We start from the raw sequence: 22,102 nt of genomic DNA, 5'->3' as shown, positions 1-22,102 counted from the left end.
GCAGATCCTCTCCAGTTCTGTCAGGTTGGATGGTGAACGTTGGTGGGCAGTCATTTTCAGGTCTCTCCAGAGATGCTCAATTGGGTTTCAGTCAGGGCTCTGGCCGGGCCATTCAAGAACAGTCACGGAGTTGTTCTGAAGCCCACCTTCGTTGTTTTAGCTGTGTGCTTAGGGTCATTGTCTTGTTTGGAAGGTGAACCTTCGGCCCAGTCTGAGGTCCTGAGCACTCTGGAGAAGGTTTTCGTCCAGGATATCCCTGTACTTGGCCGCATTCATCTTACCTTCGATTGCAACCAGTCGTCCTGTCCCTGCAGCTGAAAAACACCCCCACAGTATGATGCTGCCACCACCATGCTTCACTGTTGGGACTGTATTGGACAGGTGATGAGCAGGGCCTGCTTTTCTCCACACATTAGAATTAAGGCCAACAATGTCTATCTTGGTCTCATCAGACCAGAGAATCTTATTCCTCACCGTCTTGGAGTCCTTCAGGTGTTTTCTTTCGCAAACTCCATGCGGGCTTTCACGTGTCTTGCACTGAGGAGAGGCTTCCCGTCGGGCCACTCTGCCGTAAAGCCCCGACTGGTGGCGGACTGCAGGGATGGTTGACTTTCTAGAACTTACTCCCATCTCCCGACTGAAGCTCTGGAGCTCAGCCACAGTGACCTTTGGGTTCTTCTTGACCTCTCTCACCAAGCCTCCTCTCCCCCGATTGCTCAGTTTAGCCGGAGGGCCAACTTTGGGAAGGGTTCTGGTCGTCCCAAACGTCTTCCATTTAAGGATTCTGGAGGCCACTGTGCTCTTAGGAACCTTAAGGGCAGCAGACATTTTTTTGTAATCTTGGCCAGATCTGTGCCTTGCCACAATTCTTTCTCTGAGCTCTTCAGGCAGTTCACCAGAGTTAAATATGTCACAGCAAAGGTTCTGAATACTTATGGCTGTGTGATATTTCAGTTTTTCTTTTTGAATAAATCTGCAAAAATGTCAACAATTCCGTTTTTTCCCTGTCAATATGGGGTGCTGTGTGTACATTAATGAGGAAAGAAATGAACTTAAATTATTTTAGCAAATGGCTGCAATATAACAAAGAGTGAAACATTTAAGGGGGTCTGAATGCTTTGCTTACCAACTAAGTACAATGTGTGTGTGTGTGTGTGCGCATTCAAATTTGTTGAATTCCTGTTTTATGAGCTGGAAACCCAAATTATGTAAAATAAATAAATAAATGAATCTATAATCTATGAATCTATCTATGAACTCTATGAAAGTTTAACTTTTTGAATGGAATTATGGAAATAAATAAACCTTTGCATGATATTCCATTTTTTTTTTTTTGGAAAGGGTCTGTATATGTAATTATATCATTTGTATTGGTCACGATTATATAGCAGCTTGGATGAATATATGAACACTATTACATGCTACATCAGCTTCTGTGAAGATGTGAGTACCAACAAAGACAAGCATATGTGTGTATATATATATATATATAAATATATATATTTATATATATATACACACACACACACACTGCCCATACCATAACCCCACCGCCACCATGGGACCACTCGATCCACAACGTTGACATCAGCAAACCGCTCACCCACACGACGCCACACGCGCTGCCATCTGCGAATGGTTGTTTGTTTATATGTGCCCTGCAATGTTTTTTTTTTTTTTTTTTTTTTTAGACAGTAAAAAGTGAAAACAATGAAGTTTGATACATTTGAGTTGCCTTGTTTTGTTAAAATAGTTCACTGTCATGCTTCATTGCATAAGGAAGGCAGCCACGTGATGTAAGTGCTGCAGATTCCTTTCCCGCCTATAAAAACGGATTTAGTCAGCTATTACTTCACTTTGAGAAAGAGTTTAGAGAGATGACGTAACACTTTTCATTTGCTTTCGTTTTGTTTTCGTAAGGTCGGTGGCCTCGTGTGACCGCGGACTTCGACAGGGCACGGCTGTCAACATGGCGAACCCCAGGCAGCATGGCGCCATGTTTGTACCGTTTTAATCAAATAGGGCTGTGAAGGGGGGAAAAAAAAAAATCGGCTAAATCGGCTATGTTGACCACAAACGTTGGTCAACGCAAAAGTTTGTGCCTCAAGGCAATGAAAAATATTCATAAAAGCATATTTGCGCCACTTGGAACAAATTTGCACTGCATGGAACTATTTAGCCATTGTCCATGTTTACCGCAAGGACATTTGTAGCAGACGGACGCACTGTCGGACCAGTGAAAAACACTGTCAAAAACGACAAAGGTGCATCTGTAAGTGATTTTTAAGACACTATTAGATATGAAATTGACATACAGTAGAATATGATGTATGGGGGAGCTGAACAATCGTTACCGTTTTTTTTTCCTCAAATCTTTTCAACCTAAAATGGTAATTGCTACCTTGTTAATCCTAATTGCATTAACGCTAATCCCGAATGCTAACCGCTAGCAAAGGAAGTTCTTTTTTTTTTCCCCCCTCAAATTCTGTGCAGAGTTGATGAATGCATTTTTGGGGTGGGGGGGTGGGGGGGGTGGGGGGGCATTACTCGAGTATGGATAATAGATTCGAAAAAAGTTTTGATAGCGACAATAGATTGTTAGGCCATCTAGACGTTGGAGGTCCTTTTAGAGCCGAATATTTATTTGGCTCCGCATTCCGTTGCCACCAGAGGTGCTGTCGTTGCAGTCTGTATCTGACTGAAAACCGCTGCCTGCGGTTACCACGGCGATGCTGTGCTCGAGGGCCGTCATTCGCTGCTTCGTTCGGAGCTGAGCAGAGTGGAACTCACTCTGCAGACGTGCCAAACTTGTCTGAAAATGATACCATATATCGATGACGGACACCAAAATTCTTCACAAAATACAATGGGACCCTGACTTGCGAGTTTAACTCGTTCCGTGACCACGTTCCTAACTCAAATCGTTTCCGACTGAAATGAATGGTAATGCCACGAATCCGATCAAGCCCCCGCAAATTTTTGGAACCTGTTTAGAAAATAGCAGGACATCTACAGTGTTGTACTGTATAAAAACATGTACTGTTAATAACCTAATGAAATACAGTGCCGTGAAAAAGTATTGGCCCCCTTCTCAAATTCTTTAGTTTTGCATAGTTTGCCCACTTTAATGTAAGATCATCAAACAAATGTAAATATAACCCAGGTGAATTCAAAATGCTATTTTGAAATGGTGATTTCAATGATTAAGAAAAAAAAGTTACCTGGGCCTGTGTGAAAAAATAATGATACCCCTTTTTTAAATCATGAATTATTTGTGGCTAATCACAATTTTTGGTGAATTTCCACTGATCACACCCAAGCCCGATGACCATCAGACCTTTTCAATCAAGAAATGACTTCAACAGAATATGTCCCGACAAAAGCAAGTCGGACAAAAGATCGAAAAATGCTACAACAAAAGGACACGATCCAAAGAAATTCCAGGACAGTCGAGAAATAAAGTAATTGACATCCATCGGTCTGGAGGGGGTTACAAAAGCCATTTCTCAAGCTTTAGGATTTCGGTGAACCGTGTCCTCACATGGAGAAAACATGGAACAGTGGTGAACCTTCCCAGGAGTAGCCAGTCTACAAAGAAAGAGAACAGCAATGAATCATCCAGGAGGCCACAAAGGAACTCAGGACAACTTTTATGAAGGACTGCAGGCCTACCTTGCCTCAGTTAATGTTAGTGTGCATGACATACAGTAATAATAAGGAAGAGACTGGGCAAAAATTGCAAAACCACTGCTGACCAAAAAGAACATAAAACCTTGTCTTTAAAAAACAAAACATCTGAAAGATCCCAAAGACTTTTGGGAGAATATTATGTGGACTGATGAGATGAAAATTAAGCGCACAGGATTTCAGAAAAAGAACATCATACCAACAGCCAAACATGGTGGTGGTAGTGTGATAGTCTGGGGCTGCTTTTCTCCTTCAGGACCTGGACAACTTCACAGCTGCGATTGATAGAGCCATGACTTCTGCTCTTTAACAGAAAATCCTGAAGGAGAATGTTCAGCCATCAGTCTGTGACCTCAATCTAAAGCACACTTGGGTTCTGCAGCAGGATAACGATCCAAAACACACCAGCCATTTTGAATGGCTTAAAAAACAAAATGAAGGTTTTGGAGTTGCCGAGTCAAAGTCCAGACTTGAATCCTATTGAAATCCAGTGCCATGACCTTTAAAAAGGCTGTTCATGCTTAAAAACCCTCCACTTTTGCTCAGTTCAAATAATTGTGCAAGGAAGAGTGGGCCAAAATATCTCCACAGAGATGTGAAAGACTCATTGCCAGTTACAGAAAACACTTGATTTCAGTTGGTGCTGCTGAGGATGGCCCAACCAGTTATTAGGTTGAGGGGGCCATTACTTTTTTTTAATTTTTTTAAATTGTTTTTTTTTTTTATACACATGGCCAGGTAACGTTGAAAAGTTTTTGTTTTTTTTTCTTAATTAATGATATCACCATTTAAAAACAGCATGCTAAGTTCACTTGGGTTATATTTGTCTGATAATTACATTTCTCTGATGATCTTAAACGTGAAAAGTGGGCAAACTATGCAAAACTAGAAGTCTTCGAGGTTGGCGCCAATGCTTTTTCATGGCACTGGGCGTGAAAAGTGAAGTTTCCACTGCACTTTCTGAACTTAAGCTTCACTATTATTTTTGCATTCTCACCATGCACGCTCATAAAAAAATCGGGTGAATTTTTCATTGGTTTTTTTTCTAAAACAAGTTAGGGTTTTTTTTCGAAAAATGTTTGGGCGAGTGTAATTCAGCTTCGATATATTTGGATTAAAATGAAATCAACCGATGGTGACCAGATGTTGTGAAGTTCCCTCCCGCCATCTTGCGGTGGCGTCTGGAGCGCACTCGTGCGTCCAATTTCGCTCACAACAAATAATCAGAATAATATGAAATCAACAAATCGCACCCCGAGACGGCTCTCAACTCAAATAACTCATAAATTGGGGCCCTCGTAAGTCAAGGTACCAGGGTAAAAGTGAATTTGGCTGGATGTGCGGTAACTGACCTGTAGTCGATCCACACCGGTTTCTAACCTCTCCACCTTCTCCTCCAGCTGCTCCCCGGCAGACACACTGACTTCTTCCAGGAGGCCCTCCTTCCGCAGGATATCCCGACCCCTCTGTTCCAGTTGGGCCCTGGCGTGAGGGAACTCATGCAGCGCATCCATCAGGTCTTGTTTGGAAAGGCAGAAAAGGTCCGAGTATCCCAGACTGCGGATGTTAGCTGTACGTCGGTTCCCCATCTTGCTGCCGCTGATATTCAGGATGCTGATTTCTCCGAAGCAGCTGCCTGCTGTGAGGACAGCCAACTGGGCGGCTCCATCCTCCCCCACCACGGCGAGGCGGCCATCTTTAATGATATACATCTCCTTACCCACATCTCCCTTGGAAAAAGGAGATTATCAATGAAATGTTAATAATAATCCTTATATGTGGTGTAAACAGTCGTGTAATTTCCATCGTGTTGGTCCATAGTTTGCCATCCAAACACCTTCGTGGGCATGACTGGCATGTAGCACACCGATTTTGCATTGGCCACTTGGGCAGGTGGTATACGGTTTGAGCCCTATGAATGCTGTATAACGTGTGAAAAGCTATGAGACCGGTTTATAATTAATGAATTCACTCATATATTAAGCCAGAGGTGGAAGGTTATCTAAAATTAAGGGTTTTGTTTTTGTGACTAGCCTAAATTGTTGGGTTGGACCCAGAGTTGGTAATGTCGTGGAGCGGCGCACCCCGTCGCACCTAAAAGAAGGAGGCCCGCGCCGCTGTGGGCGAGATCGCAGCCGACTTCGAACCTGTCCAATCAACGCGGCTCCTCTTAGTCCCTTTAAACGCGGCACTGACAGTCTTTGACATTGTCCATCCATTCGTCCAGTTTCTGTATCGCTTCTCCTCACTACGGTCACGGCGGGCGTGCTGGAGCCTATCCCGGCTACCTTCGGGCGAGAGGGAGGGTACACCCTGAACTGGTCGCCAGCCAATCGCAGGGCGACCATTCACACTCACATTCACATTCACGCCTCCTGTGGGAGGAAAGCGGAATACCCGGAGAAATTTGAAAACTGACCTTTCTACAGATGTAGTCCCCGGGACTGAAAACCTGTGGCTGAAGTTTGAGCACCAACTCTACCAAGAGGCCTGCCTCACAGTCCTGGAAAATACGCACCTACATATGCACATGTACGAGCACCAATAGTTCCATGTCATAAGAAGAAAATGGACAGCACCAGTGCACGCTACGTTGAGATCTTTACCTTCTTCAGTGTGTCCAGGTGAACGTTGATTGCAATCTCTGCTCTTAGTTTACTGGGTAAGCTCCTGAGCACTTCCTGTTCATCAATAGTCTTCTTGTTGGTCCAGAGGTAGTCAAACCATCGAATGACACGCTGTTCCAGCACCTTGTTGACATGCCTGAAGTGCATGTAATGTTTCAGAGAGTCGACACGAGCCTGAAAGCCTGCTCTTGTAGAATTCATATTCGAAATCATGGCTCCAACATTCCCCACAATGGAGGCAAAAATTAGAACGCCTACCTGGAACAGAAAAAAAAATAAACAATAGCTCAATTAGCTAATTTGATGGACTCGAACCACAAACGTTAATCAAAGATGGGACATAAATTACTGTCATACAAATACGGAAAGTTACTTAACGAATCGTAACCCACCAGAAAATCAAATATGAGGAAGAGATACTCCTCATCTCTCACAGGAGGTGGAGTCTCGCCGATGGTCGTCAGCGTCAAAGTGGACCAGTACAGGCAGTATATGTAACTTCTGGTGAGGGAGGCAAACTCTGGATCAGAGGAATTGGGATAAACCCAGGAGTCTGAGCCCAGTCCTAGGACTTTGGAGAAACTGTAATATCCGCAGGCATTCCAGTGGATGATCACCAGGATGTATACGATGAGTTTACAGATGCGGAAGGTATTCGGGTAACCTGTTCTTGTTTCTGTACGTTCAAAGAGCTCAAACAGCCGTGGCAGGCGCAGCAGACGATTAAATCGAAGAAGGGGAGCGTGACTGAGTCCATAAGTCAAATATAACAGATCAGTTGGAAGGATGGAGCAGATGTCCAGTTTACACTGGAAGGTCCGGATATAGGTTTCCCTCAAACGCTGGCCATCTTTCACCATCAGTCCTTGCTCCAAGAAACCTTTGGAAATATACAAAAAATGGATTCCTATATAATCAGGAAAGTCATCAAACATATTCAGAAAACGACAAAGATGATGATAATGACAGCTGTTGATGCATTTTCCCGAAGGAATGAATGTTTGCACAAGCACGATTCACTCGCAGTCTCGACCTGGAGAAGTCAACCTCTCCTGCTCTCGTGCTTTCAAATGTTGAGTACCTGTATGAAGACGAACCGCTATGTCGAGAATGTAGACTCCATCGCAGATGTAGTCCATGACCAGCCACACCGAAACATTCCTCATCTGCAGCTCGTCAAAACAGGCCCTACAAAAACAGATACAAGCGCACATTTTGCACAGCCAACTGTGAATGCCATACTGCAGATATATGCTTGGTGTAATTGAGTCCTGTCACAAAGACGAACTCGCAAGACTTGATATCAGCAAAGTAAAACGGTTTCCAACCTGACGACTAATAGGGTCCAGTTATAAAAAACAGCCGGCCCAATCACCATCAGCCAGTGGTAATACGCATCATCCGATGGCGATAAGATGACATTGTTACAGTTCCTCCTGAAATAGAGAACAATAAAGAGGGAAACAACTCCAGGGGTTTATTCTACACCCAGACAACACTGTCTTTTGCCCTTTGTTTTCGTACCTTCTTTTGGTGCGTCTCATTTCACTGTCTATATCAGAGCCATTGTGGCTGTGACTAAAACCGCTGGGTGGGGCGTGTATGTCTAAGTGGGCGGGGCCCCGGAAACGTTCCAGAAAAGAATCGGGCCGCTCCGCCTCCTCGGCCGCGCTCTTCTGGGCCCATTCTCTGACGCTCATCACCATATTCACTATCCTAAAATCCCAAATCGATAAGCAAGCAAAACACAAATTCACCCAAATATTCACGTCGATACTTTTGAGCATCCATCACTCATACCTGGAGAGAGCACCTCGGCCACGGAAGGAATTCTGCGAGTTGACGTCTCTCCGTTCAATGGCGGCCATTCTCTGCAATTCCGACGACGTGTCATCACACATCGACTGCCCTCTGGAAATGACAAGCCAGCGTCAAATCTGCGAGTCGAGTTGAGGGGTGGCGTTATTGCGCTACATTTCCGCCAGGAAGACTCGTTCCAGGTACGGCGATGTTCACCCATCCACATTCAGACTGAAAACGAATGCTGCTTGCGCGAAGCCACCTCAGGTGAATTGACTCGGTCGTTTCATTTCACACTTGATGCGGAGTCCCAACTTTTTTCCATACAAAACAATTCAACACTTATTTTCCCATATACAGTATGTCTCCTGTCAGAGCAGGACTTTCATGACGTACTAGACTCGCGGTTCCCAAATCTTTTAGAACGAGTACCACCTTAAAAAAAATTTTTTTTTTTTTTTGTAAACAAATAAATAAATAAAAATAAACTTCGCTCTGCATGTACCACCATCATGACCGACATTAAAATTGTAGATAGGTGTGGGGTTTTAAAAAAAACAAAAAAAAACCAAAAAAAAACTGTACTTAATTCTATTAGAACGTATTGCACATAAATGTTAAAATCGTACCAAAATAAATGTTTAAAAACAAACCATTCTTTAAGATTGTACACTGTAAATAGGGGTTTGGTAACCCCCCCCAAAAAATGGAACAAAATAAATAAATAAAAAGTATTGATTCCATGTTAGAATGTGAAATTTCGGTACAGATTTGAACAAGAAGTAGTCATGGAAGTTGACGCAAATGATTTGCGTTCCCCGCCCGCATAAAACGATGTGGCGAGCCGGATGTGGCCCACGGGCTCTGCGTTTGACATGCCTGCTTTGGTTTCTTCATATCCACTTGACACTCTTTTTCATCTGAGAGGTGTTGCTTGAGCATTCCATTTTGTTTTGTTTTAACAGGATTTGATTTCATATCTTTTCAAATGATTTATTTGTGTCTTTTGTGTTAAAGGGCCCATATTTGGCCTATTCAGACCTCCACAGAATGACTCTCTAACATGAAGTTAACGCCTTGGTTTTGTCATATGAGTGTCCAGAAAAGGCGCCTCTGACAGCTTCTTCTGTTTGGCCCAGTTTTGTATCCGCTTTGTCCATATTTGGCTAAGAGTCAAGGCAAGGCGCTGTACAATAGTCATTACGATGGCATAAGAGTCCACTTAAAGAAAAAAAAGCGCCACAGGGTAGACGCCTTCGGTGGTCCTGCCTCAGGACATGGCCCGGTCGGTCAGAGCAGAAACCCCAATGTCAACGACTCCAGGGGAAGTGGTCCACCTCAGATCTTGTCCCGGTTGGTCGGTGCAGAAGCCAAAGAGCGGCAGCCTCAGATTTGATCGACGTCACCTCGCCCTCTCTCCAAGCAGGAGATAAGGGGGAAGGAGATAAGACGCTTGTAAAGTAAAACAGGCCTACATAGACGAAATGCCAAAGAGTAGAAATAAGTCTTAAGTCGGAATTTAAACATTTCTACTCATGTAGCAGTTCTAATATCTGCGGGTAACCTGTATTAAGTAACAGGACCTCAAGTAGACTGGAAGCCATTGCAAGTTGGCCAGAATGGGGATGATGTGATCAAACGTTCTCATCCTCGTCAAAAGTCGTCTTGCGGCCTTTTGTGCTAACTGCAAACTTTTAACACTAGACATCGGAAGACCAGAAAGAAGCACGCTGCAATAGTCGAGGCCAGACGTAGCAAATGCGTGAACTATGAGCTCTGAGTCACCAGTGGATAGGATGGGCCGTATCTTAGCGATATTGCGAAGATGAAAAAAACAAAAACGATGATATCGCCAAGCAGCAGCATATAAATACAAAACTAAAGAGGGCCGAGTACCGATGCCTGTGGGACTCTACAAGTGACATTATAATCCTCAGAGGTTCCATTACCATGAATTACTCTGTGCGTCCTAACCGAAAGATCCGATCTAAACCAAGAAAGTGCTGGGCCCGTAATACCGATACACGTTTCGAGGCGATCTCGTAGTATGTTGTGATCGATGGTATCAAAGGCAGCGTTGAGGTCGAGTAATAATAGTATTGATGAAGTGTCGCAATCCACACCTTGTAAAGTGAGTTTAGATAAAACTCGAGAAATTCGAAAGACCCGATTTGAGGCCTCTCAGCAGAACAACGTCTGGAACTCAAGAATGCATGGAGGATTTTCATGTTAACTGAGACACCATAGAGCCAATATTACTTCCCAAATACGAGAAAAAATTGGTTTCGTAAAATATGGCACCTGTAATTTTGTTTACTTCTTCAACTCTGAAGCATGTATTTTGAATAACTACTGTATTGATGTACTTTGTGCTGTACGAATCTATTATTTGTGCAGATGATGATATGTGGACCCCGGGAAGCTTAGCAAACTGCTGCAGCGCAAGCTAAACGGGATGTCGGCAGCGGCTCCCGCTTGAGACGGTCATTGATATTTTCACGAAAATACTTGGCGTACAACACCAAAAAAAATGGTCAATATGCAAAGTAATATCAACACTGAGAGCAAGCGCGCCATCAGATTTTACTTCAAACTTCCCACAAATCAGTATTAATAATAGTGAATTATGTACTGTGTCTGAATCCTATCAATGTGTAACACTGAGTACTGTATAGTTCATACAAATAAGAAGACCTTGAAACCAATGGGGGTGGTGGGTGGCGGATCTCATCTTTTAAAAACGCTCCCCCCTGGAAAGTTGATAGGGTTGACTGCTATTGATACTTTTTTTCGACTGGCCTGACAAATATTATTTCCCTCAAGCCAGCTGCGCACCCAGCGATGCGTCTGAACCGGATGTAACTGGAGAAACGGCATCCAAATTTGCCGGCTACCGGCTCACGGCAACAACAAAACAATGTGTATCCTCCACCATTTGGGGCTTTATGGCACAGTGGACCGATGTAATAACAACGTAACATAACAATATAGCAAAGAGTGAAACATTTAAGAGCGGTCTGAATTCTTTCCGTACCCACTGTAGGTCATTACGAGTTTTTTTTTTTTTTACCTAGATGCAAAAATGTTCCTGAATAAAGCATGGCACATACCAAATGGAATCAGGGGTGCATGTTTACCTGCTAAGTGTGCTGTCAGCATAGTCACTCTCCTCCTCTGCCCACGTTTTTACAGATAACCCGTGTGACTCGTGCACTGGACGCGGCATACTGCATACAAAGGCGCACAGTTACATTTTGCAGGCTTTGTTGCCACGCGTTTGTCATAATGTACACAAAGGCTCACAATAAACCATAGACATAGTGCAGCACACATTATAGCGGGACACATGGTCTATAGAGAGATTCAAGTCAATCAGTAAACAGCAAACACATGCAATGGCGGAACCACAATAAAGGCAAGGTCATTTGGTCGCGTCACCGCGGAAACCAAATGGCATAGCAACAAGCTGCGTCGTTGCTTCGCATTAAGAGAGGGAGCTGAAAAAAAGCAAAAGGCGGCAGGTTCAACACACCTGGTAAATTTTCCTTATATTGCAAACTCTTCATCCATTAGCGATGATGTGTGTGGATTCGGGCAGTCCTGACCGCGAAGACCACAACGACAAGCGGAACATCTCCTGGATGATCACGTGACACTCGAGCGTTGACAAAAGAATTGTTTAAAATGCAAATAGCGCGTATGTGCATGCGTTGCTTTTGACTCATCTGTATCCGAGGGCCTCGTTTGAAGTGGCCCCCTGAACCACAAGTGTGTCTCTGTCTCCTGATCGCCAAAAGACGCGCGACGATGCGCGCGTCGACCGAGCCTTCCGTTTTCGAACTCCTTCGCCTCAAAGCGATTTTATTTGAAAACGCGATCCGTTTTTGTCTGCATCTGCCCGAAGCAAGGAGCCATGATTATTTTACACATCTTGTACAGCACTGAAGTCTGAAATATTGTTTCAATTGAGCATAGATTTTAAGAGTTTTCAGCAATTACATCGGCTGGCGATCAGTTGAGGGCGTGCCCCGCCTCCTGCCCGATGATAGCTGGGATAGGCCCAGAAAACGGATGGACGGATGATTATTTGTGAAAAACAATCAAGTTTATCAGTTTGAACATGACATATCTGGTCTTTGTGCTGTATTCAAGTCAATATAGGTTGAACACGATTTGCAAGTCATTTTCATTTCTGTTTTACAACGCCGCCATTGCAATCGGCGTTGTGATAAGCAATCATCATGACGCTTGACGCCAATTCGGCTTTGGAGACTCATTTATACCGTACATTGGATAGCAGCATTATACAACGCTCCAAAAGCGACTGGCGACAGGCAATGACAGTCAACGTCAATCTCATTAAAACATGGGACCAATGATCAGATTACTCTACTAACTGGAGAAAATCAACAAGACAGCATAACAGCAGTCACCTTAACTTTAGCATATGGGAGCGACGTGGACTTGATCACCTACAACAACGATGAGGAAACTGTTATGAACTTTTTCAAGAATTTCGATTAACAGGCGGCAACTTCCTTCAATGCAATAATAATCATTAAATAAATGCAGAAATTTCCCAAGATCGTGCATATTTGGCGGCTTAAGCATAATCGACATCCCAAATACATATTCACAATCGATACTCGTTTCGCTAGCTGCCGCTAAGACGACAATTGTCTTAAACTGGGAAAATAAACAACCTATTCATATTTAGTCGTGGTTAAATCTCATCATAGAGCATATTGCATTCAAAAAAAAAAAAAAACAATATCTGCGGCCATACTACAGCGTAAATGTAAAAGTAAAGACATTTATTTTAGAAGTTAACCAAGCAGTCTTTCAGTAACATAATCCAATTTTTATATAATACAGTATATTTCCAGTTTGACTCTATTTGTCTTTCCTCTTCAGAACATTCACAAAAACATCTTTGGGTACTTCCACGTTGCCAATGCGCCTCATCTTCCTTTTGCCTTCTGCCTGTTTCTTCAGAAGTTTCATCTTGCGCGTTATGTCACCTCCATACTTGCAACAAAGAACGCTCAATTCAATTAGTGAATCCTTCATGACAAAACACACAGTCGAAATATTAAAAAAAGACACTTACGCATTTTGCAAGGACATTTTTTCTGTACGCCTTTATTCTGAAAGCACCACACATTTGGGATGTTACTTGTCAAAAGGCACTCCCCCCCCCCCATCTCATAGAAAAAGATTTGCCACGGTTTGCAGCAATTAGCCTTTTACTCACGTTTCTCTTGCAATGATTTGACTCCCGACAGCTGCTTGTACTGCAATCTCAAACATTTGCCTCGGTATGGAATCCTTGAGTCGCTCACATACGGCTTTCCCCGTGCTGTATGCGCGCGCTCTGCAAAGAAAACGGCAGCAAAAGCTAATTCACCGACACCCCTTTTATTTGTCTCCTCAGCTTTGCAAACCAATATTGCTCGTCTAAAATCCCCCAGACTCTGAAATCGGTAAACGTAAATTAAAGACAAACAGAGATGTGTATTGAGATACACGTATACGGGTTTATCTCAATAAATTAGAATATCCAAGGAAAAGGCGTTTTGTTTTTCTTTTCAGTAATTCAATTCACTTATTATAGATTCATTAAACACATTGAAAAAGACTTTTTAGAATGCCAAATCCTACCTAATTTCTATATTAAGTAAGTCATTTAAGTCATTTGTATTGTTTCTTCTGTAGTATTATAATTGTGACTTTGGGGTATTCATTAGCTGTAACCTGATATCATCTGTCCATCCATCCATCCATCCATCCATCCATCCATTTTCCATAGCGCTTCTCCTCACGCGGGTCGCGGGCGTGCTGGAGCCTGTCCCAGCTATCTTCAGGCGAGAGGCCGGCTACGCCCTGAACCGGTCGCCAGCCAATCGCAGGGCACATCGAAACAAAAACAAAACAAACAAAAAACCTTCGCACACACATTCACACCTACGGGCGATTTAGAGCAGCCTTCACCAGTGATGTGAAAGTCTGGAATTGCATCTAACCTCTGCTACACGAAACCTACCTGTGCACAATTATGGTGAGTTCTTCCACCGGGCGCCCATTCAATAGAATATCCATCTTGATAAGGTCAGCTGCCTGGTAGCCTGCGTTTTCATAATCAAAGCTGTGAAGGAGAAAATGTCAATGGATGTCATCTATTTGACTACGTGCAACGCGTGTTGCTATTTTATTTTGCATTATGATTGGTTATTTGCTGTTGTGTTTTGCACTTCAGGGCCACCGTAATATACAGTAGCTGATGTCATGACGCTGTTTCGAGACAAAAATAAATAGTTGAGGTTGCAGCCAAGTAGTGCATTCCATTTTGCCGCAATATTGCTTGAAGTCATAATTGATCAACAATAAAATCCACATTATTGACGTGTTTTCTACGATCAAATAATTCATCAGTTATACTGCTCATCCTTGAAACATAAAAAGTGACATAAAATAAATATTTGCATTTTGGCAAATTTTCAAACGTGAAATGGACAACACTCTTCCATGCATTATTTCACCTGGCATATCCTGAAGAAAGAGACTTGAGGAGGTCATAGAAATCCACAACAATTTCATTTAAAGGGAAGAGATATTTCATCATCACACGATGGTCATCTACGTACACCATATTATTCTGGATGCCTCTGCGATTCTACCGGAGTACAAACAACATCAGTGTTTTTTTTATTGTAAAATGAAAACACACACAAAAAAAAAAAATTACAAAAAATCAGAAGACAAATCAAAACAAAATCTTACCAAGCAGAGAGTCATAATCTTGCCAGTGTATGTGTCAGGTGCCAAAATAGTCCCCACCACCATTGGTTCCAAATACTTCGACACTACAGATCTGTCTGGAAACTGAGCTGGGTTCACAACGGTAATCTCCTCCCTGCCATGTTCCTGTGACAAGTACCAACAAGATTTATGCGTGCAAATGGACCCAGCCATTACCTTCACCTTCAACTGATGCTGTTGCCAACACACGTAAGAAGCACATTTGAATTTCAAGCCGACTTCCTTGTATTTGTAAATATAATTTCCTTATTAACACCAAACCAGATATGGGTTGAATTTATTTTTGACAAAATACAATACAAAATATATGATTATACTAACATTCCCCCCCCCCCATAAAAAAAATTGTCGAAAGTCAATCGTGCGCATTATACATAGGTATAGGGACAAATGGAAAAAAACTTTCACTTTTTATAAATGTATGCCGCCATCTAGAGGTTATGAAAAAGCTGTACACTTTCATTCTAAAATGCAACCGCCACCTAGTGGTTATAAAAAAAATTGTAGCCTCCACTTTTATTCGAATATGACAGGGGTACGTACATATGACTCCATATATGTACAGTTGTGCACATACGTTTACATACCCTGGCACAATTTGTGAAATATTCTTTTTTTTTTTTTTTTTTTAATATAACTGATGACTGAACAACAACCATTATTAATTTATTTATGGTTATGTTTTGTTTAATAATAATGCTTTTCTTAAATGCTTGACTGTTTCATTTGAATTAAAATACCATAAAATGTGTTTCGCCTTGTCCTTCATGTTTTGTAACCGTCTTACAAATTCTGCCTGGGTAACCAAACATATGAGCACAACTGTGTGTTTTCTCATTTACTAAATAAAAGTAGGGCTGTGAATTTCAAAATAAGAGCAAGTAAATTCAAAAAAGGATTACGTGTTCAAATAAAGTGCTTAACTTCAGAATAATTCTTCGAAAAATACTTAATGTTTGGATCATAAGGGTAGAAGCAAAATCATGCATTGTAAAAATGAATTATACATCAGTAGAAGTGTTTTCCAGAATGTTGATGTCAACTTTGGGGGTGCGTATTATACATGGGTGCGCATTATACACGGAAAATCACGGTACATCCTGTTAATAACGCAACGTTGCGTCGAAGTGGGCATTTGCCGTTGCGGTGCTGCGCCCTGAGTTTAAAAATGTTTTCTTTTTCAACAATTTTGATTTAACAATATGTCAACGATACATTTATTTTAATGAGTAAATACATTACAACAACATTTCATTTTCAGTTGCTGCATCTGCATATAAATATACGTATAAGATTTGAAGTACTGAATACAAGAGTGAATAGTATAAAATATGAGGTTTTACACAATCAGGATTTTTGGGGCCCATCACCGATCAGAGAGTTTTAAAAAAAACGATCACCGATCCGATCACAAGATGGAGCAATGTGTCTATTTAAATGACCTGTTCATTTACTGCATATACTTGTGTACTTAATTGCTCCAGAAATATATTTACAATAAATAATGTATCTTTGTTGCTATATTTATGACATTCAGGCAAAGTGACAGACAGAAAAAAATGAATGGTCCTCTATTAGATGGCAGGAAGTAAATACAGTAATTAATGTATCCACTTTTTTGTGACATTTCTGTTTGTGAGATTTTTCAATTGTAAAAGATGTTCCTTAGCTCCATAAAGGTTGGAAATCACTACTCTAGTCAGATCGTGTATTCTAATCAGTCAGGTCAAACCAACATTACAACGTGACAGAAATAATGGGTGCTAACTTGCTGTAATTAAATTACTTCATTTTTAATTAAATGACTTCACCCACACCGAAACTTTAGAGCATGATTCGACAGATCGGCGGCATGTTTACGTCCGACCGTTCGTGCTACCGCTACCTTGCTAGGCTACATAACATTTTATTGCCTGCTTGCGAGTCGTATCGTATTCAAAGTACGTGAACATACCTAAAAAGAACGTTATTGTCCGTCAGATATTTACAGTACTACGCCACATGACATGTAACAAGGCTAAAAATAAACTAGCTTTTGGATTCATATGTGAAGAATACGCGGAGTAAATGCCTTTTGCGGAGCTGATTGCTGAAGTCACTGATCGGTTCGGCGAATTATGACATGAAAGCTGATCGGCCGATCATCATAAAATGCTAATTATCGGTCGATACCGATAAAGCTGATCAGATTGGTGTCTAATATAGTCTAAAATAAAGTCTAACACATATAGTTTATGGACAATGATTGGAGTTACAATGGGAAGGAGTGCTTTATTTGAATTTGAATAGAAATATAACATTTCCTATTTTGTTTAGCTGTCAATATTGGACGTATGCGCATGCACAGCAAAGGTTATTTCTAGAAGCTGACCGACATTTGTCGTTTGCACCTGGCCCTTCAATCAGGAGCACACAGCCCATTGGTATGTAGCTTACCGCTAACTCCGATTGGCATGCTATTTGTGTCATGTGTGTGTTCATTGTTTAGCATTAACATCCACCATGCTGTGTCCGTGTCAGTAGCGACAAATGAATACTTGCTGCGGGTTCGATCTAATTTCCAAGTCACGATGTTCAACAACGTGGACGCCTTGAAGTGTCCACGCTGTGCATCGTAACCATGAATAATGGCCGTTTTTTTCTGCACAAAACAGGTAACTGTGTCGCCCTAACGCAAGGGGAGCGAATATGGTCTGGGAGCAACTCTTACCTTGATGACTTTAGCTGACGAGAGAACAGCCTTATAAGGCACTGTTGGCGCGGTTACGATAACAGACGCATTGTATTCCTGCTCCAGCCTCTGATTAAACACCTCCATATGAAGAAGTCCCAGGAAGCCCAGCCTGCAGATTTACACTATTACATTCCATTAATTACAGCGAAAGCTATTTGTTTATTCACCAATCAACACCAAAACATGCCAGAATGGGCATGAAAGAGAATTTAGTGCACATTGCATGCAATGACACACTCTTTAGTTCAGGATTGTAAGACAAGTTGATAGTGACCTCCAACCAGCTCCGAGAGCCAAACTGCTGTCTCTCTGCACTGTGACACTCGAGTCGTTTAGTGTCAGTCTCTCGATGGCGCTACGAAGGCCCGGGTATTCTGACTGGTCCACTGGATACATTCCTGGGGAACAAGCGAGCCACAGCTAAATTCAAGAAGGTATTGTTGTTGGTGGTGCTGGGTCACCATCACATCCGTGTTCTTAGCCAGTGGTATAAAAAGGGGATTGTCTTTCCGCTCCAACTTGGGAGGAAGTCCGTTGCTTTAGTACACTTGGTGAAAATACCACATGACATGAGTGTATTTCTTACCGGCAAACACCATTGCTTTGGCTGGCTTAAAGCCGGGCAGAGCTTCCACTGGCTGGTCCTGGAGGTAGAGCGTGTCCCCAATCTGCGCCTCCTTTACATCCTTCATCCCGGCTACGAGGTAGCCCACCTGTCCAGCAAACCTGAGACGCAAACCACCACCTTCTTAAAAAACGCACAACAAGCATCTTCATGGATAAACTGCGCAAATCCACGCATGAATAGTGTCAGGACAGAATACATCTTACAGTTTCTGCGTGGGATGCTCTTCTGGGCGAAGAAGTCCGAGCTCGCTGACCTCGTAGGCTTTGCCGAGGTGTGCCGACACGATCTTGTCCCCTTTTTTGACATGACCCGCAAACACGGCAACGTTAGCCACTACTCCTCTGTAGTGGTCAAAATTGGAGTCAAAGACGAGTGCTTTGAATGGGTCATGAACAATTGCCGCAGGCCTGAGGGTACGTGGGGAGAGAGAAAAAAAAAAAAAAAAAAAAAAAAAAACATTCAGTGATACGTGCCAACATTGCCTCATGTTTCAAATGATGAAAAACCTTCTTGGGCAACTTCTTACGGAGGAATTCTCTCTACGACTGCTTGGAGAACCTTTTCAACATTTGTACCAATTTTAGCTGAAATCTGAAATGAGAGGAATTCACAAAAACAATAATATAGTAATATATGTGATAGAGCTCAAAGGCGAAGCAAGTGTCCTTCAACTTACCCGAAGGGAGTCCTCACGAGGAATATCAAACACTTTTTCAATCTGTGACTCCACCCTCTCTGGATCGGCATTTTTCAAATCGATCTGAATGATTAGTCATTGGAAAGTAATCAGTATTAGATCCCAAAGCCCATCAAGACCAGAAAATGTACAATGGAACTGCCAAGGTCGAACACTATCCCTTTTCAAGACCTCGTCGCGAAAGCATAGACCATATGTCAGAATGCCGGGATATTTATGTGCAACCGCTAGCAACTGCTAGGCTACAGAACGTTTTGTTGCCTGCTTGCGAGCCGTATCGTATTAAAAGTGCGTTTCAAATGAAAATGAAAAATAAAATGACGTCACTGATCGAATCGGCGGTTCCGCTAAAAGAGGAGAAACAGTTTATCACCTTGTTAATGACAGGGATGATTGTCAGCTGAGCTTCAAAAGCCAGGTAGAAGTTGGCCACGGTCTGCGCTTGAATTCCCTTCAACACCGCAGACATCAACAACAACATGCATAAACGACACGCACATTTGCAGACAAACACGGCTCAGCTCTGATACCTGATTGGCGTCGACAATAAGCAAGACACCCTGGCATGCGGCGATGGACCGAGACACTTCGTAGCTGAAGTCGACGTGACCCTGCGGAGGCGCATTAAAATCAGTTACCATCAGCTGAATGAAGAGCATTAAACTATTTGTCTGCCCAGTATACTGGACGTAAAAGCATGCATTCTTCGTGTACGCATTCTTCTCCAGATGACATGGTAAGATGCGACTTCGGATTTCTTGGACAGTTGGCAAAAGGGTCACAATGGCAACAGCTTGACCCCTTGAACTGATTATTTTCACAAAACAGCAGTCAAATAATATCCCACAACGGACTGTGTAGGGTCCATTTTCTGAAACTAAATCCAATGGAGGTCTTACTGGTGTGTCAATGAGGTTGAGGAGGTGCCGCTGGCCCCGGTGTGTGTAAAACAAAGAGGCCGTCTGGGCCTTGACGGTTATGCCTCTCTCTCGCTCCACCTGAAGCTTGTCCAGAACCTGTTTGTTCTTGTCTGTCTTTGCTATGGCACCTGTCAATGACATCCATTAATAACACCTTACTTTGACATGTATGTTATGACAACCCCAATACGTGATTAATGGACACTCGTCGGACACTTGTAGGTCGCCCTGCGCAAACTAATGAAATCCCATACCCGAGCTAAAAATCTATAATTGATATTGTTTGATTGGAACTTTCAACAAGCTGCTATTGTATTTTTGTAGTCTGCAGTGTTTTTTTTTTTTTTTTTTTTACAAGGTTTGATAGTTTAACACAGGTTTGTACTGGATCCACGTTTGAAATGTAGTACCCACTTTGTTGTGAGATGCACCAAAATGAGATGTGATTCAGGTGCTCCTAAAACTACAAGAATGCAATCCGATGATTTTAATCACAGCTTTTATTAAAAAAAAAAAAAAAAAAAGCACTTTATCTCAAACTGAATATACGAGACAGAATTCAGATCTGCGATTTAACTCTATGATATCCAGCTGCTTTTGGAAACATACCTGTCATTTCAAGTAGTCTGTCAGCCAGTGTGCTTTTACCATGGTCAATATGTGCAATGATGCAAAAATTCCTGATTCTTTCCACAGGAAACTTGGATAGGTCAATGACCTCCTGCTTAAAACAATAATAATAAAAAAAAAAAAAAAATCTGCTCAATACAAATGCTAATTTCAAAATATAAAACGTTTACTTACACAGTTGGTGTTACCTTGTCATTTTGTGTAGTCAGGTTCAAAAGCTGCATCTTGAAATTAGTAGAAAGAACAGGGAGTTTGTTCATCCAGCAACGTCTTAACATCGAATAACTCATACAATAGTTTGGCGTTTTCTTTCTGCATATTTTAAAACGCAAAATACATCGCGACAGTGGCGTTCCACACCACCGTTGGACCACAGACGCAATCATAATAGCAGTCCTGAAACAACCCCGGACAAGAACCTCTCGGGCGCTGACATCTTGTTGACGTAGGACCCCGCAAAGGATTCTGGGAAATGGAGTTGACAGGCTTCGGCGGGCTGTGCATCCAGCTTTGAACACCCGGAAGTCCCACTGCACGCTCAACCGGCAGGATAAGTACAAAAAGGAATGGCAGTTGCTATGGTAACACATCTGTTTCTCAGACCCACTTTCTGTCCGCCTGTGACAGTTCACGTTCTTAATTCTAATTCTAAGTCTCAAAATGGGGAACACTGGGCAATGTAGAGTAAGGAAGTAAGCAAGATTTGTGTGCCATGCAACATTTGACCAAATAGTCAAATAACAAGAATTGGAGAAAATTAAGTTCCAAGTCTAGTCTCCCACCTTGTTGATATACAACTATTTTCAGGAGAGAAAAAAGAAAACCTGATTGAAAGACACAGTCTGACAAACAAATAATTAACTGGTGATAGCTAGCTTAAGGTAAACAATGCTACTCGCCACCTTTTTGCTACCACCAAAATGTCCACCCTACACCCCCTTTTTGAATTCATTTTTAACTTTCTTATATATATATATATATATATATATATATATATATATATAAATTGCATCTGACCGCTGTAATTTGTATAACTGTAACTTTTCCTGCACCGTTGCCTCGCTTCGTGGCCATACGTGGAAATGTATCTTAAGGCTCGTACGATCGCAACTTTGAACAGACATGGTCATTTTGAAATTTTTAGACCAGAGATGCATCCATCCATTTTTCAGCGCCGGAGCCGATCCCAGCTGACTTCGGGCGAGAGGAGAGGCGGACTTACACCCTGAACTGGTCGCCAGTCACATCTGGACACGGGCAACCATTCGCAGTCACGTTCACGCCGTCGCTGAGTGGGAACTGAACCCACGCTGCCCGCACCAGAGTCAGGCGAGTGTACCGCTACACCATCAATTTTTACACTCGTGATAAAGTCATAAAATATTATGTGTACATTTCAACTGAACACGCCGAGTATGTTAATTGGAGCCTCATACCAATAGTCATCGATAATAATACATGTCCTCTGTAACAATACCGTACAATTGTATTTATTTGCAATGGCTTGGACAGACAAAGGTGGCCCCATTTTGAATGGCAAAACAGAAAACGGTCAAACAA

At 42.2% G+C, this 22,102-nt stretch overlaps 1 protein-coding gene across 12 annotated transcripts; it reads right to left on the bottom strand.

Moving 5' to 3' along the window:
* Window positions 1–1,079: 1,079 nt before the first annotated feature.
* guf1 (GTP binding elongation factor GUF1) lies at window positions 1,080–20,981 on the bottom strand. Of its 12 annotated transcripts, XM_061685961.1 has the most exons (25): window positions 20,731–20,981; window positions 20,522–20,636; window positions 19,892–20,040; window positions 19,523–19,603; window positions 19,366–19,443; window positions 18,972–19,055; window positions 18,822–18,886; window positions 18,499–18,702; window positions 18,254–18,393; window positions 17,942–18,065; window positions 17,644–17,776; window positions 14,895–15,038; window positions 14,654–14,787; window positions 14,158–14,259; window positions 13,369–13,488; window positions 11,252–11,341; window positions 8,115–8,225; window positions 7,839–8,030; window positions 7,643–7,750; window positions 7,396–7,502; window positions 6,707–7,194; window positions 6,294–6,572; window positions 6,107–6,205; window positions 5,040–5,417; window positions 1,080–2,812 (listed from the first exon to the last, which is right to left on the bottom strand). In XM_061685961.1, the coding sequence occupies exons 1-25, from the start codon at window positions 20,926–20,928 to the stop codon at window positions 2,627–2,629; spliced, it is 3,909 nt and encodes a 1,302-aa protein (XP_061541945.1). In that variant the 5' UTR covers window positions 20,929–20,981; the 3' UTR covers window positions 1,080–2,626. The 12 variants fall into 12 exon arrangements, with proteins under 12 accessions (XP_061541945.1, XP_061541941.1, XP_061541942.1 ...); XM_061685957.1 differs by having other exon boundaries at window positions 19,523–20,040; XM_061685958.1 differs by having other exon boundaries at window positions 19,523–20,040; window positions 20,522–20,633.
* Between the last annotated feature and the right edge of the window lie 1,121 nt (window positions 20,982–22,102).

The sequence above is a fragment of the Phycodurus eques genome, chromosome 9 (genome assembly GCF_024500275.1).
Source record: "Phycodurus eques isolate BA_2022a chromosome 9, UOR_Pequ_1.1, whole genome shotgun sequence".
In the NCBI taxonomy this organism is placed as follows: Eukaryota; Metazoa; Chordata; class Actinopteri; order Syngnathiformes; family Syngnathidae; genus Phycodurus; species Phycodurus eques.
Note: the sequence above shows the minus strand (reverse complement) of the source record. Positions and strands in the feature narration are given on the sequence as shown.